The 17,282-nt window shown below is 42.2% G+C and overlaps 1 protein-coding gene across 2 annotated transcripts in view; it reads right to left on the bottom strand.

Annotated features, from left to right (window-relative positions):
• The window catches only part of SGCG (sarcoglycan gamma), a 130,409-nt gene that overhangs the window by 22,282 nt on the left and 90,845 nt on the right, over nt 1-17,282 (bottom strand). For both annotated transcript variants that reach the window (XM_066582234.1, XM_066582225.1), the window contains exon 5: nt 13,063-13,182. In XM_066582234.1, coding sequence (XP_066438331.1) covers nt 13,063-13,182 — 120 coding nt within the window. The remainder of the gene's footprint in view (nt 1-13,062; nt 13,183-17,282) is intronic.

The following is a 17,282-nucleotide window of genomic DNA, read 5'->3' as shown; positions in this document are numbered from 1 at the left end:
CACCCTAAAGCACTAGACTTATTTTAAAGGTTTCCTAATGTATATGCATAATGTAAGATATGACATTTAAGACATTTTTCCCATAAGCTTCTATATAGGACTTGTTAAAAATAAAATAAATACAAAAAACAGCGCCAAAAAATACTTGGAAAAAATGCTTGAAATTCACTGTCTCTTTTACAAGCAAAGCAAAGTGCTGAAAAAATGTTTGTGAAGGCATGAAACACTCCTTTGTTTCCAATACATATTTATTTTCTGGTAGTCAATTTTTTAATTCTAATTTGTGCACATGATTACGGGGGTGTCTGTCTTGCCAGAGATACTGCTTTAGGGTTCATTCACACAGGGCAATTTGCACAGCTAACATACACACGCAAGAAAATGTGACTATTAGATCCAATGGTTTCCTATGGAAATGTGCGGAAGGAATTTTAGCTGTGCACCTAAAAAGATAGAATATCAGCGACTGAAATTCCTTGCTGCGTGAAAATATAGGTCTTGAGCTATCTTTGGTACGCAATGCGCAGGAGTGTCCATAGACTCCTATGGGAGCTGAAATAAAGGGAGGAGGACTGAGTTCTGCTACGCAACTAAACCCAGAAGCACTGTGTCTCCGCAGGGATGAAGGGAATCCCCACGGCGGGGGAACACTCTCATTACCCTGGGGTTTCCCTTCATTGTGAAGGGAAGCCCCAGGGAGTCCCCTCATTCCCGCAATGAAGGGAACCCCTGGAGGAAATGAATGGAAGCCCCGGCAGGGATGAAGGGAGTCCCTGGCAGGGGTTACCTTCATCACTGCTGGGGACTCGCTTCATCCTTACTGGGGACTAACAGGAGCTTACAGCGGGACATTTAAAAAGTGAAAACTTGCCTTTCCAGGGAACTTCGGGGCTGCTGCTGTGATCTCTCTCTCTTGTCCCCGAACAGCAGCAAATTTTTTCTATCACTCATTATTGTTTCAGTGCTGATACAGCTCAGCACTTCAGCGTGGATAAATCATCCTTTCACACATTTTTTTGCGCAGTTAGCTGCCTTTTTTTTTTGCGTGCCAAATTAATATGCGATTTGGTCCCTCGTGTGAATGAGCCCTTACTCTATTCTCAACAGTTGAGAGTTGATCTACAGCAGCTACATGGACAATAGGAACCTGCAGTCTGTAGATATTCACTGACTTTTATGGGAGAGCATTAAGGGCATGTTCTGTGACCTGTGCAGAGGTCAGTGTTCATGGAGGAGGAAGAGATGAGCTGTGACCATCAGCTATAGTGAATCCTGTGCTACAGTATCTATATATAGGTGTCTCCTCTCATTATAATCCTACCTGTCCTGATAATAAGATGACTGCTGAAAGCCTTTCTCTACAGAACAAAAAGTGTCAGACTATTATAAGGTCAATGGCCAGAGTGAAAACTGCAAGAATTCAGGATTGTTTAAAAATATATAGATAATAGCATGGATATTTAGAGAAAAATCTCAGGGTCACTGGGTTTTTAACAGCAACCATACTTACCAGCCCCCTTAGCATATGGTACACTTCCACAGAGTGCAAACACACTCTGTCTACAGGTAAGGCAGCACACTGACCTGCTGGCTACTCCTTAAGTATTGCTACTTCAGATAGTTGATCGGCGGGGGTCCAGAGAGATGAACAGCCACCAATCAAATACTGATGATCTACCCTGAGTATTGGTCATTAATATGTTAATCCCATAAAACCCATTTAACTACATGTCTAATTAAAGGGAATCAGGGGATTCCGAAAAAGTGAACTCCATCCCCTCCAAAGTTATATGATGAAATGAATGAGTAGAGCACTTTGAACCTATTCATAGAGAATGCAATGAAATGATAAGTACACTTTAAACTTCCAGTATCAAAACATCTGATTTCTATTTTACATACAGGCTCTAAAGCTAATGTTTCTGCGAGATGAATGAGGGTCTCTGACAATATGACTGTATCAGTATTTGCTACTACATTTAGTATACAATAGTAGTAATAAAAGATAAAGTTCCAAATGCTAACATAAATCATTAGGGAGCGCTAGCATCCTGAAATCCACGGTATACGGCTAATGACAGGGGCTCTGACTGTCCCAAGTTACAGCTGTGAAGAAAATTGCTATGGACTTGTCATCTCCTGTCCTTCCGTTTACTGTAGAGTCAAGGTAACAATGAGTCCATTGTTAAAGTTTTATAAAGATATTCTGATGTTCTTTCTCGGAAGCTCAGGCTATCAATTAAGTCAACTAATTGGACCACAGGAGGTTTGGCATTTTGGATAATTATTTTTCATTCCAATTTTGGGTTAGATGACTTTATTTTTTGTCTATTATACAGATGTAAAAGCTGTGGTGATTATGTGGCATTTAGAGTCCCATAGGATGCATGAAAACCTGGAGATGAATCCTGAAGAGTTTCCATAAATTGCTGATGAAATTCTCACTCTGAAGGACTGTAATATATGTCTAATTATCAAGTGGCAATGGATTCATAACAAATGTAATGTCAAGCTATAGGCTGTCTTAAAACTACATGTGCCAGACTCATGATAAATTGGACTAGAACAATAGCATGTTTCCAAAATATGTAAAGCATCATCCATATTTTTGGATGTGTTATGTGCATAACATTTCACATTTATACCCCAGAAACCAAAACATAAGGATGTTTTGCGGTCCTTTCCAACAATATGTAATCATCCAAAGTATCAGAAATCTATTAATAAGAAGGGTTTGTCAAAATGAACTCCTTGCTAAGTTTTAAGCACAATACCAGATGGAACATGCGAAAGTGCAGAACTACTGGAAAAACTTAGTTTCTGTGTGGCTGACACAGGACAACCATATATTACGAAACAATGGTAGATTCCAGAACCAAATTTAACATTAAAACTTTATGCTTTAGTAGGTTTAAAAACTCATGATATGCAAACCATAAAAACACCAAGTTGACGCTTTTCCAACTCAATTCAAGTCCTTAATTATAACCATATTTTACATTGTAGGCTATTAACCCTTTCCAATCCACTGTCTGACATCTTCCTACATTCTGATTGAAGCTTGTACAGCTCCAATGTCAGAAGACGTCAGACAGGGTATTCTTACCGTCTATTGCCAGCCACTCTGCTGTCGGAGCCACTCTGGCGCACGCACACTAGCTTTAGCCAGCAGATGGCACCATTGTATAACAGCAAAACGAGAAAGCCTTTTAGGAAACCCTGAATCCAAAATTGGATTGGAAAGGGTTAATTGAATAATCTTGAATGCATGGCTGCCTGCAACTTCTCTTGGTAGTGCGGGCTTCTTACCATGTATTTCCATAGCTGACGGTAATTTATTGTATTTTTAGAGACTGCAAATCGGACCCGCACCAATCTGCAAGTTATCCTCTATTCTGTAAGTAGGGGATAACGTTTAATTGCGGATCAATCCCTTTATGGTGGCCATACATATCAGATGATTGTCGGAAGAACCTGATGATTTCAGCAGGACTGGACTGACATCGAATGTGTATGGTATTGTCCCAACTCTCCTCGAAGTGCCCAATCCTTTGTTCTCACAGGAGATAAGCCGCTGCCAGAGGTTTCTGGAAGTGGTATATTCCCCTCCCTCTATTGAAAGCACATGCATGCTTGGTCAAGCTGAGCATGTATATGTATGGGAGGGTGAGGTGGGTTAGATAGCTAGTTGGGTATCTAAAGTCTATGACCTGCTTGGGACAGAGAAGGGAAAGCTAGTTTAATAACAACACTTGTACTGAGCTACATAATGTAGTTACTGTGCTCATTATAGCCACTAGTAGACTCCGTAGAGGAAGTACACATGTCTTATGGTAATATGTGGTGATGAATTTAATTTCTAGCATAAATTAGATGAAAAATATTTACAGGGTAATTAGATTTTTTCACTAATTTAGTCAATCTGTGATCAGCAGAAATCCTGATTGGTCTTCATAGAAAGTTATTAAAAATTAGGTAAATAAATCCCATATGTAACTTAATACGGCAGTAAATACTTGGAAAGATTAATGTTCTTTTGTAGTGCGGGATCACATTTACGATATTTAATTTTTTTAATAATGGTATAATCTGTATTAAGACAATACACCAGTTAAACTCCCATTTTATTAGGAAAATAATACAATTTACTCCGCACAGTTATTTGAAACTTGTGTAAGTCTGTATGAGTACATAATGATAGCAACATGATGCAATTAAAAGTGGACATGTTCTGTAGAGCTGTTTGGTGGTCATCAGAATGACATCCTCCGGTAAGCCCAAGAATCCGCAGTCTAATACAAGTCTTGGAGGTTGGCCGTATAAAGTAAATATAGATCAGCTGAACTCGCTGATTTTGGCAAGACCAGACAAATATCTAATGTGTATGGCAGTGTCCTGAGTCTCACTTAATGGCAAATGTCAGGGAAAATGAGGATCAAGCCGTTGTATTTCAACTACCTAATCTTTTTGTTCTTGGTAGAGAAGCCACTGTCAGAGATGTCTGATAGCTAGGCCAAGCCAACATGGCATTCGTATAGGGCATTTGGAGAGACAACTGGGAGATATAGCTGTTGGTTGAGCATACCTGTGTTTGGGAAATCGGGAGATATAGTTGTCAGCCCAACAAGCATTCGACCGACAGATATCTCATGTGTATGGCTGGCTTTAGTCATACCTATGAGAGCAAAATGAGTTCCTACTTGCTGCAAATACACAATATATTTGACCTCTTTCAGATCTATAAATACAATGTCATGTTTTTGATCCCGGAGTGCTGGTAAAACGTCCTGTACCCCCAGTACACGTTTTATGGATGGAATGAAAATTACTTTGTTTTTACACTGGACAGAATAAAATGAAAATGTCATGTGGTTTTCATTGAAGGTGGCATGATTCAGATTGTACAAAGTCAAAGCTCCCTTCTGCTCTAGCCTTAGGGTAGAATATTTAGGAAGGATGTAGCAATAGCTACTTATACCTCTTTGCTGGAGCCAAGTGCTTGCACCTGCTCTGCCATTGTAGCCAATAATTGCAAACAAATTATCCAAGTGCTGCTTGTGGTCACCAGGCTGTAAACTTTACCTATGTATAGAGTTTTTAACCTTTTCAAACCAAGTACTTTCTAGTGAGTTCTGACTGAGGATCCCCAAGGAAGAAATCAGTTTAATATAGTATGAACAAACCAACATAAGAATCATAAAATGAAATTACCATTGTAATTATAGCACATTTTTAAAACAAAATCAATACTATCCAGTTGGTAAAGTAATGCATAAGTACAGAGTCAAAAGGGAATATAACTTTATAACAAAAACCCACTAAGCAATGACCCCATCCAGGTACTCTGTGCACAACAAAGCTTAAATCCAATAACTATCCACTCTGCCTACGTACTGGAAAATGTGACCAGAAAGAACTAATTTTTTAGCCATTTATGAAAAGGGACATCAGGGAAATACCCAAGATAGATGCAAAATGTGGTACACGTAGTCTGCTTAAAATTATTTTTCTTATGCCCCACTGATTTATTGATTTATGCAAGACAGTGTACCTCCAAAACTGGTTTGCGTTGTTATAAGAAACTATAGTAGAGAAGAAGATCAGCTCTATATTATTGTCCCTGTCATCACCATGGTTTAGGGGTAGAGGTAGTTGTATATAAAGACCTCAAGTCATGGGACTGGATACTTGTCTCAGCTGTATCTGCCTCTACCCATAGAGGGTCTTTCATCTGTCTGGCACCCGAAGATGTGCATTCCTGAGATGAACCCCTCCCATGGCAACAGGAAGCATTGGACACCCCATAGACATCTAATTTGTGTCTGGGAACAGAGCAGTCAACCAGTAGCACCCAGCCTCCAGCAGATGCTGAGGAGCACAACATGGATGGGACAGAGGAAGTGGGATTTAAATGGATTATACCAAGATGCACAACTCCACCCAGAATGCGGGGACTGGGGCGAACAGCTGATTGCCCTGGGTTCAGCTCTTGGCATGAACGACAATGAACTACAGGTAAGATGTAGTAATACAGGACAGCCATTCTTTCTGTACGGCTCTCCGTTCCGGGGCAAACAAGGGGCTTCCCAAGTGGGTCAATGGGCAATGTATGAAACTATCTGCTTCCTGTTACGTACACCGTGACAGTAGCCTGGAGAACAGTTAATTGGCTTTGATTCCAAGCATTGGACCTCCACTGATCACCGATTGATGACCTATCATAAGGATAGGTCACTAATGCTTTTAGAGCTGGAAAAACTCTTTAAGGTGCAAATCTAAGCGCAAAGCATAAAAACTTGAGCCATTCCACTAAACAGAACTGTCACATTTTCTGCCCAAACTTCTATTATCAGACAAATATACTCATCCATAAAAAGTAACTTGTATTTTGCATTACTCTTCATTACTGCATGAAAATCTTAGAAACTTGAATAAAAGAACAAGTGAGCTTAGCTTTTACTAAGTTGAAAACAACCAGCAGCAACTGTGACAGCAACAAAGATTTCTACTAATGGCTTTGGCTAGTGAATGGACTTTATGTAAAGTGCACACTTACCGGATTTCTCACACTGGTGCTTTTAATGCGTGTACTGGGAACACTCTGCAATTGTATTTTTAAATGATTGCGAGAGTTACATAGAACTGCATTATTTTACCGTCTACATTCTGTCATCCAGTCGAAACTAGTTGCGGCAAAACAACAACACATTGACCTGAAGAAAAATGTAGCATTGTAGCTTAAAAAGATTGTTTGTTTGAAAGAAAAAAATCTTCAAATCCCATTATGGCATTCGGAGTTAATAAAGGATAATCCCCCGATTAGATCCTATAACAAATAATAGCTGCTGGGTTCCCCCTTCGATTATAGTTAACTACTGGGGGTCCCATCAATAGTACTTCCTGTAATTAGTTGACATTTTCTGCAGGGTTGATGTTTCTTATATTTTGTAAGACAATTATAAAGATCTAGGGTGCTAAAGTATTAAAGTGGGAACTTTGCTCTTTCAGCGGTTTTGTAGGTGAGATGCAGCAATTCTACCCAGTGTGCAGGACACGGACGTTGTAAATCTGTTGAAAAGCTCAATGAGTAGAAGAAAGTTGAAGCTCAGCACTTCTTCATTTTTTTTAGAGGCAGAGTCTTAACGAAATATTGATGGGGGGGATGAAATAATAAAATAAAGTTAATATTCATCTCTTCACCCATCTGCTGTTTCCCCACCCCATCACCACTCCCATCTGGTCTCTGTTTACATTCATGGCAGCGGTGATGTGGTTATTTACCATTGGGATGACTTTAGCCAATATGAGAGAATCATACAAGCGACGTCCCGTATACAAGCTGTATACAAGTCCCATATACAAGCTCTCCATTACCAGGCCATGTGACCTGAATATGGGAAGTCATTAGGATGAGTAGACCCAGTGACTTCAGTGGTAAGATGACTCTCACAAGAACGCCAAAAGGGTGCATTGGCAGCCCTGGTTTCTATTTGGAAAGTAAGATTTAAAGGGGTATTCTGGGCATAGACTAACATTTACTAAATCTAATGTACATCATCACAATAAGTCATTTTGTAATAGGTTTTGCAATAAATTGCTGCTGGTGTGAAAGCTTGTATACTAGCAGAGAACTTAAAGAGCTTTTTATTGGAGGTAGCAAAAAAAGAAGCTACATCACATTTATATGGGAATGCTTAGCTTGCAAAAAAGAAGGCTGAGAGGAGACTTAATAGCGGTCTACAAATATCTGAAGGGCTGTCACACTGCAGAGGGATCAGCCCTATTCTCATTTGTACAAGGAAAGACTAGAAGCAATGGGATGAAACTGAAAGGGAGGAGAAAGATTAGATATTAGAAAACACTTTCTGACAGTGAGCGTGATCAATGAGTGGAACAGGTTACCACAGGAGGTGGTGAGTTCTCCTTCAATGGAAGTGTTCAAACAAAGGCTGGACAAATATTTGTCTGGGATAATTTAGTGAATCCTGCACTGAGCAGGGGGTTATACAAAACGTGGTATGAACATTGGGAGAGGGCATATTTCTGCTGCTGTCAATAAATATAGCAGGAAAGCAGACAGACAAGCAATGCTTTGGCGTGGGGAATTTGCAGTTCTTTGTTTGTGGCCTCAGATGACGTTCAATGTCACCTGTCTGGCCACTTCAAATTATAATTAAAATCCGCGAGTGTCTCCTAAACGGGAGATCGGCACCTCTTCCCACCCATAGGGATGCATAAGCATCCGCAGCGCAAGTAAAAGCATCCAGATGGGATTTTTTTTCCCAGCGTACGGATCGCACGTGCGGGAAGAAATCGCAGCATGCTCCATTTTTCTGCAGATCCTGCAGGGACAGCTTCCATTGAAGTCAATGGAAGCCGTCCCCGCCATGGCACACCTGCAGCTGTCACTGTGGCTGTGCCATGGATCTGTGGGAAAGCAGGAGATTCAAAAACAAAAAAGAAAGCACTGTGCATGCGCCGGGCGCGTCGCCCGACACTCCCAGAAGCATCCGCCGTGCTGAAGAAACAAGATCCAACCGACTCAGAGGAGACCCGTGCTGGATCTGGAGAGGTAAGAAACTGTCTTTTTCTCTCCATGTTCGCAGACACACACGGATGCTACTGCGGGATTCAGCAGTGGAATCTGTGCGTGCAAGTGGACATGAGGCCTTAGTGTCAGCAGTAGAGATGAGCGAGCATACTCGCTAAGGACAATTGCTCTATCGAGCATTGTTCTTAGCGAGTACCTGCCCGCTCGGAAGAAAAGGTTCGGCTGCCGGCGAAGGTGAGAGGTGAGTTGCGGCAGTGAGCAGGGGGGAGCGTGGGGGGGGGGGGGGAGAGAGAGATCTCCCCTCCGTTCCTCCCCGCTCTCCCCCGCCGCCGGCAGCCAAATCTTTTCTTCCGAGCGGGCAGGTACTCGCGAAGGACAATGCTCAATCGAACAATTGTCCTTAGCGAGTATGCTCGCTCATCTCTAGTCAGCAGCCTCTTGTTTTCATGAGGAGCACATTCTGTCCTCAAACTGCTGTTGCTGCTTTCTTTTCCCAGCTTCCGTCATGTTTTCTCCTCCTTCTCTCAAAATGAAAATTTTCTAAAGCACAAGAACCAGTTGTAGCTCTGCAGATTTTCCTTGGAGAAGGCCCATGTTCGGCTGTTCTGTTCACCTGGCAGAATTTGTTTTTTGCAAAACTTATGACATTGCTTTTAAAACAATCACCACACCTGCTGTCTCCCTCGGTGTAATTTTTGGTAACTCTACTGCTTCTCCTTGGAGGAGGAGGCCCGTGCCTGAGTATTGTCTTTACCTTGCAGAATCTCTCCTTGTAAAATTTATGACATTGCTTTTAACATAAGCACCACACCTGCCGAGTTGCATAGTGTAATGTTTTGTAGCTCTACAGCTAGCTGTTCCTTGGAGGCAGCCCTTCCTTGAGTGTTGTCTTCACCTGGTAGAATTTGTCCTTGTAAAATATATAACATTGTTTTTTAAAACAAGCAGCACACCTGCTTTCTTCCTTGGTACAATTTTTGATCTAAGATATCTGTTACGTGTGCTGCTGGGATCTGTTGTACTATGTACTCCTAGCAGCACAGCTACAGGTAGTTGAGGGTTAATTGAGTTGGCTGGGTGTGGTACTTCCTGCTAGCCAATCTCCTGAATCTGTGCTCACATATAAACCCAGCTCCTGGTCAGTTTGGCTGGGCCCCCAGGGTTATCAGTCATGTTCAGCTTGTTCCCACGCTGATCTGTGTTTGCAAGTAAGTCTGGGTCTCTCTGCTTCCCTAAAGAATGTTTGGACACCTGTAGTCCTAGTCTGCAGTACATGCAGCCCCCTTTTCCTTCCCCCTTTACAGGTGCGGCCTCCAAAGGCCTTATGTCTTATTCTGTGTGTCAGCTGGTGTAACTTGACACAGTTCCCTAAGTCAGCTTGTGTAGTTGACTGTCTGTTCTGTGTGTCAGTTGGTGTAACTTGACATGGTTCCCTAAGTCAGCTTGTGTAGTTGACTGTCTGTTCTGTGTGTCAGTTGGTGTAACTTGACATGGTTCCCTATGTCAGCTTGTGTAGCTGACTGTCTATTCCCCCTGGTATGAGGACACATAGACTTACTGTGAGTTTCATCTGTGCACATGTGAGTTCTTGGTGGAGTCTGTCTGGGTTTCTATATGTTGCAGCTGGCTGTGTGTCCAGTGCTCTGTTCTGTCCTGTTGCAAGCTTTGCTGAGTATTCTGTGTCTTGCTGGTTCATGTCCGTTTGTACATTTAAATTTTGTCAGTTTGCTGCATGACCTGCTATCTGTGTCCTGTCCTGTTGCAGCTTTCTGTGTGAACTCTGTCCGGTTCTGCTGGACTCCTGGTTAGTGTAGGGACTAGCAGTATAACCAGGAGCCGTGAAGTGGCCCGCTAGCTTCCATGTTTTGTACAAAATGTCAACTAATACCTGGTATTTCCATTCAGCTTATCATCTGTTACTAGTGGTTGCATTTTCTCTGCTGTATGCTGTGTATTCTGGCTCTGTGTATCCTGTGGTTCTGTCTCTGTCATGTAGCATGTGTATGTCTCCTGTTCTGTGGCGTGGCTCCTAGGATCAGCTAGGGCCCAGATCTGAAGACCGCTGGGCCGCCCTTTATTGGGGCAAATCCCCCGCTTAGGTAGGGCCATGCCATCCTCCCGTGTAGAACAGGGTCAGTTGCCTGAAACCTGTGTGACCCTGGTGCAACCTGTGTGCATCCATCCCATCCATTCTATCCCCTTTTGGGGTACGATCATGTGGGCTCCCATGCTTAGGTTGCCCACACGATCGTAACAATATCTGAGGGCCTTCTTTTGTTTTCCGTGAAACCCCTTTGCTACGACTAATCCTCACACCACTGTACACTACTTTTACCAATTTGTTGGAGGAGCACAGTGTTCCCCAGATCTGTGGCTGTACTTGTATGCAATTTGGGGGGCTTGAGCTGCATTGAGGGCCTCCTGAAGGGCAAGGTGGTGAAACTGATTCCGACTCATATCACTTTAATGTGAGTTGGATTTGGCTGTCCTAATTCAGAATGATTTCCGGGAAATCAGCCCAATACTGACACAAACTGATTATTCCACTAATTGTTCATCACTAACTAGGAGTCCACCAGTAAATTGGAATAATGATCACACAAGATAAATTATAAGTCTACGGAAACCATCATGCATAACATTGATTGGAGAAAATAAATACGTTTGGTACCAGGTTAGCCAGTCGAAGAATACTTTATTGCTCTCGGAGAGCTATAACATATTGTTTAGAGACTTTCCCTTTTGGGGCAGGGAAAACACAGAATAGTTCAGAAAACATTCTGTGGGTGAACGAATATTACACTCATTGTCAAAAAACTCCCCAAGAAGAAGTAGTCAGAATTGAATGAAATGTGTGATTGTAAGGGCGCCCACCCACTGGCGTTTTTTTTCCCTGCGAAATTCGCAGCATTTTTTTTCTCCTGGGGTCTATGGGACTTGTAATGTTAAAATCGCGATCGCGCAAAATCGCAATTTACCGCGAATCGCGGTAAATTGCGCTTTTGCGCGATCGCGATTTTAACATTACAAGTCCCATAGACCCCTGCAGAAAAAAAATGCTGCGAATTTCGCAGGGAAAAAAAAACGCCAGTGGGTGGGCGCCCTAAGGTTGATATAAGTAAGTGATTATAATATCAGAACAAAAAGATAATTTATTATAGAAAACTGAACACTTGAAGGAAGGCTCTAGAACCCTGTTGGGCCGCCTCTAGCTTGGATGCAAGATGTGATACGGGCAGGCATGAGGGCATACAGGTTCCATATCATATCTTGCAGCATATCAATCCACATTTTCTGTAACTGAGCCTCTAGATAATGCAAACCTCGAGGCTGTCGAAGTTGGCATCCCAGATCGTCCCATACATGTTCTATTAGTGATAAATCTGGTGAACGGGCAGCCATGGAAGTGTGACAATGTTGTGGAGACATTCCTATGAGACCCTTGCTGCATGTGGCCGAGTATTATCTTGCTGGAAAATGCTTTTTGGAAGCCACCATGGGAGGAACCCATGTGGCTAAACGATATCCTGAATATATCGCTGAGCTGTCATTTTCTCTCACTCCACAGCAAAGGTTAGATTGAAGCACTCATCCCTAGGTCTCCAGGCATGAACATAACCATCGTCATTGCCCAAACGAAATCTGGATTCATCGCTGAGGACAACCCGGTTTCACTCAGTACAGTTTCATCATTCACATCACCACTGAAAATGGAGGTGATGGTGGGTGGTTGTCAAAAGCAGTATACGTAATGGGCACCATGACACCAACTGTCCTTCAGCCAAGCGCATGGTGCCACCTGTCTGAATGGCAGACAACTACACAGTTGGAGCTGCTCATGCTTGTCTGACAATCAGTCGATCCTCTCTACTAGTGGTCTGCCAATGCTGTGGAGGGCATCCTGAGCCTAGTCGCCTTGCACATCCACTGATCCCAATACCTCCTAAGTGTTAGGTCAGAATGGCCCAGGTGGTAGGCGATTCGTTATGTACATCTTGCTTCTCACATTCCAATAATGTGACCCCTCTCAAAATCTATTAATTTGACTAAATCTATTTGATTGCATTGTAGAGGCATGTCTAATGGTCCACAAACTCTACACAAGCGGAAAAAGAGGCCCACTACACACAAGAGCCTTTTTATAGGCCAAGGGTGGAACCACTATTAGGGCCTCAGGTGACAAGGCCTTTCATCTAATGACACCACAACTCTAACCATTTGCACATCTGCCTGAGATGTAACTGCATGCTGAGTTTTGCAGTAAAATGACTTCTAGGTGCTTGATATTTTTTAAAAAAGAGTGTAATTGTACATTCACCCAATGAAGTATCAAAATAGTGGAACTTATATTTTAATCAGGTAAAATGTTTCAGATTCCAAATATCTGAGATTACTGATGTTTTGGTGCCAGTGATGGTGTTTTGGTATGAAGGACTTAGGCAAAGGCATCAAAGGAGTCATAGAGTAGTACAGAATTATATCAAACCAGACCCCTACTTTTTTCCACCCACCTGTGACTCTCAGCTTGTCCGTTCCAACTAAAACTTCTTTTTCATCCACAGAAAACAGCATTTTTCCTTTATCAGAGTTTATCTGAAACTGTTGACCATGGGTTTCTACCAGACCAGGACCTGAAATAAAGAATACATAATAAATGTGGCTTAATGGTCAGGATATTTTTAAGCCCTAAATAACAATATACTTGTTAAAGTGAACCTCTAGTTGAAGTGGTGCAGGTGATATTACCTGCCATTGGGCTTCTGTGGCATAGTCCCTCCAATCTGCCAGTTCCTGGCATATTTCAGTCCTCCAAGGTGGCCACTGCAATCTTCTAACTCTCCAATGCACACTCTTTTCTGCTCTCTGATTATCCAGCACTGACCATGTGAGTAGCACTGGCTAATTAGAAAGCAGGCATAATGCATCGGTAGTCTAACACTACCAATGCGCTATGTGGATTAGGCAGTTAGAAGATTGTGGCAACCTTCCTGGATGATCGGGACAGAATTGACTGGAGGGATAATGGCACAAAAGACCAACAGCAGGTAATATAACTCTAGCCTCTAGACAGAATTTGGCTCCAGGACTGAAGGGTCGCTTTAATGTAATATAACACAGTAAATTAGTAGTAAAGGTGGTTGTTGGTTTGAACTCTTTACAATAAAAAAAAGTATGTTATGTGCCCTCCCTGCAGATATTCTGAAACTAGGTGCAACAATCAATTACAGAGATGTTCACTTCTTCAATCAAAGCAGTTAGTAGTATCTGGTATGCTCCACATTCTTTATACTTCATGATAAATCGTACCATATATTATTAACAGCCCTGTAATCGAACGTCCCTCAAGAGAGCAGAAGATCACATCTTCTAACTGTGGCTCTTTGTGATTAGTTATTTTTCTAAGCTGCTATGTAACTGCTTATTTCTTGTACAGCACCAAATTAAGAATGACACGACTGCCAGAGACGCATCTTTAATCTCTAGCCAATAGCAAAGATCTTGAGTAGTCTCCTCATATCTATTTACCAGCTCAAAAGGTCCAAAAGGCAGTACCAGTTTCAGAGAATGGTAATCTGGGCAATTTTTTTTGCTTGGTTTCTGTTACTTATACAGCACCAACATATTTTGCAGAACTGTACAGAGATTGTCACCATTCACATCGGTCCTTGTCACAAATGGAGCTTGCAATTTATTTTCTCTATTGCGGACGCATACATTAGGAACCATTTCTTAGAAAGCTAATTAACCTCTTAGTTTATTTTTGGAAACCCATGCAAAAATGGGGAGAGCGTGCTGATTCAGATTGGTCGGATTTGAAGACAGCATCACAGTGCCACAAGGCAACAATGCTAACCACTGAGCCACTGTGCTTCCCAGGACACTTGTTTACTAGGGGACCCTGAGAAATACAGAAGCAAGCTAAAGCCATCCAGTCCCATTTAGTGGTATATAGTGCTATTATTTGAGAATTAAATTGCATTATTACATGGTATTATATGGGCACTGTTATCTAGGCACTATATGGCAATACAATGTGGGATACATTTATGGTAAAAATTGTCTAAAATGGGGAAAGGGGGACCTGTGCTTGTTGGCCAGTGCCCTATTTTCTAGAAAAAGGGCCCTGCGAATTTTCCTACAGCTCTATAAATAGTAATGAGAAAAAAATACTACCGTGTTACCAGGATTTTTTAGGGGGATGGGAGGTGGGCTTGAAATATAAGCCCTACCCCAAAAATAAACCCTAGCCGAATTACATTAAAAAAACCCCCCAAAAAAGTACATTACCTAGCAGTCGCGATCCATGTCCTCCCACGCTTACTGGTTCCAGGATTCATAAATCCCGCTTCCAGGAAGTGATGGCTCTGATTGGTTCTTGAGCGCTGCCAGCCAAACAATGCAGCGCTTGATGAAACAATGTAATAGCTGTGATTGGTTTATCAAGCGCTGCATTGATTAGCTAAGAAGCGCTCTAAGAACCAATCAACATCCATTGCATTGTGTAGGCAGGATTTTTGAATTGGCTGAACTGGAGACAACGTGAAATGGTAATAGCTATGTTTTTTATACCATTCTCTAATTAGGGGCAATTTTTTTGTAAATTTCAGTAAACCTTTATTTGGTGAGCACTTTATAGTTTATTACTTTACCCCTTAGCTGTTTTACTTAAAGGGGTTGTCCCGCGCCGAAACGGGTTTTTTTTTTTTTAAACCCCCCCCCCGTTCGGCGCGAGACAACCCCGATGCAGGGGTTAAAAAAACCACCCGCACAGCGCTTACCTGCATCCCGGCGGTCCGGCGTCTTCATACTCACCTGCTGAAGATGGCCGCCGGGATCCTCTGTCTCCATGGACCGCAGGGCTTCTGTGCGGTCCATTGCCGATTCCAGCCTCCTGATTGGCTGGAATCGGCACGTGACGGGGCGGAGCTACACGGAGCTACACGGAGCCCCATAGAGAACAGGAGAAGACCCGGACTGCGCAAGCGCGGCTAATTTGGCCATCGGAGGGCGAAAATTAGTCGGCACCATGGAAACGAGGACGCCAGCAACGGAGCAGGTAAGTAAAAAACTTTTTATAACTTCTGTATGGCTCATAATTAATGCACAATGTACATTACAAAGTGCATTATTATGGCCATACAGAAGTGTATAGACCCACTTGCTGCCTCGGGACAACCCCTTTAAAGTCCTGAAAAACTCCTTTAAAAGTTATCTATAAAAAAAAGCTAAATGTAAAGAACTGTTTAAATGAGCACATTTCTAGGAGTGCAGACTGAATAATTAGACATTGTCAAACCTACAACATGTAATTACATCTTATCAGATCAGCATTATTTTAACTTTCATTCCATTGTTCATTAGGAACCCTCCATAACCACCGCTGTTAATATGCTTCTAGGTAATTTGATAAACTTTGTAATATATCGTTTGCAATCACCCTTGTATTAAATCAGCAACCCTAATGGACCAGCAACATATTAATTAAAAAAAAAAGTACAAAGGACTTTTGTAGGCGGCAGATCAGAAATAAAAATACCCTGCTTTTTAGTAAGCCAGAACGGGGACAGGCGATTTAGGAAGATGAATTCTAAACCACTCTCATTTCGGATTCATAAAAGATACAAACCTAATGAGATTATTATGTTCGTCATTAAGACAAGTTTGCAAACCTGGCTTTAGGGTGTTTCGTTGAGAACTACCCTCTATACACGCTTCATTAACGCCAAGCAATCATTTCCCATAGTGCCGTAATGGACTAATATGTACTTAAAAAAACATATTTAGTTAAACCAGAGCCCTATAAAAATGCATAAAATAATTTCCTCTCAGATGTTATTATAGAGCGCGAGCAACAGGCTCTAGCTTATTTAATAACACGGTAAGAAAAGCGCCGCGTGCCCCATTTGTTTTCATTATTCTGTCTCCGGGCGGATCAAAGCATATGAGGTGTCTGATTGGTTTAGTCTCCTGCTATTTGGGTAGCAGCAGATTTATATTATTGACACCGAGATATGAGATATACTCTGGAGTCAAATTTTAATTGACTTTGAAATTTGTCCAGATGCTAAATATCTCATTATTCTACACACTGAAGGCTATAGACCATGTGCTAAGCAAACGCAGTATGTGTCGATGTTGTACCCTCGCCTGGATTTGAACTCCCTCTGCTAATGTTCTCACAATGTTTTCCTGTTTCTCAAAGTGCAGAAAAACTACATAAAAATGAGTAAGTTACACAGGAAAATATTTGCATTAAGCAAGTGCCAATCTCTGTGATCGGCGCTCGGTTAACTATGCCTTTACACAGGCTGATATGGGGGACAAACAAGCATTCATAGGATTGTTTTTCCCCATTCAATTTAAAAAGGTTTTCCGGCAGTGAACTATTGAGGACCTATCCTCAGGCTAGGTCATCAATAGTTGATCAGCAGCGTCCATCGCTCGAGATCCTCGTCGATCACCTGATTGAAGTGACAGCTATTACTTCAGTTCATACCATGCACAGTGCTATACATTGTTTAGCGGCTGTGCCTGATGTTGCAACTCAATCCCTGGCCTCTTCAATCAGCTGATTGCCAGTAGAGATGAGCGAGCGTACTCGCTAAGGCAAATTACTCGACACGGGTATTGCCTTTTGCGAGTACCTGCCCGCTCATCTCAAGGATTCGGGTGCCGGCGGGGGAGAGCGGGGAGGAATGGGGGGGGGGGGGAGAACTCTCTCTCTCTCCCT

Source organism: Eleutherodactylus coqui, chromosome 1, assembly GCF_035609145.1.
Source record: "Eleutherodactylus coqui strain aEleCoq1 chromosome 1, aEleCoq1.hap1, whole genome shotgun sequence".
NCBI lineage: Eukaryota > Metazoa > Chordata > Amphibia > Anura > Eleutherodactylidae > Eleutherodactylus > Eleutherodactylus coqui.
The sequence above is the reverse complement of the archived record's forward strand: the minus strand, read 5'-3'. Positions and strand labels throughout refer to the sequence as shown.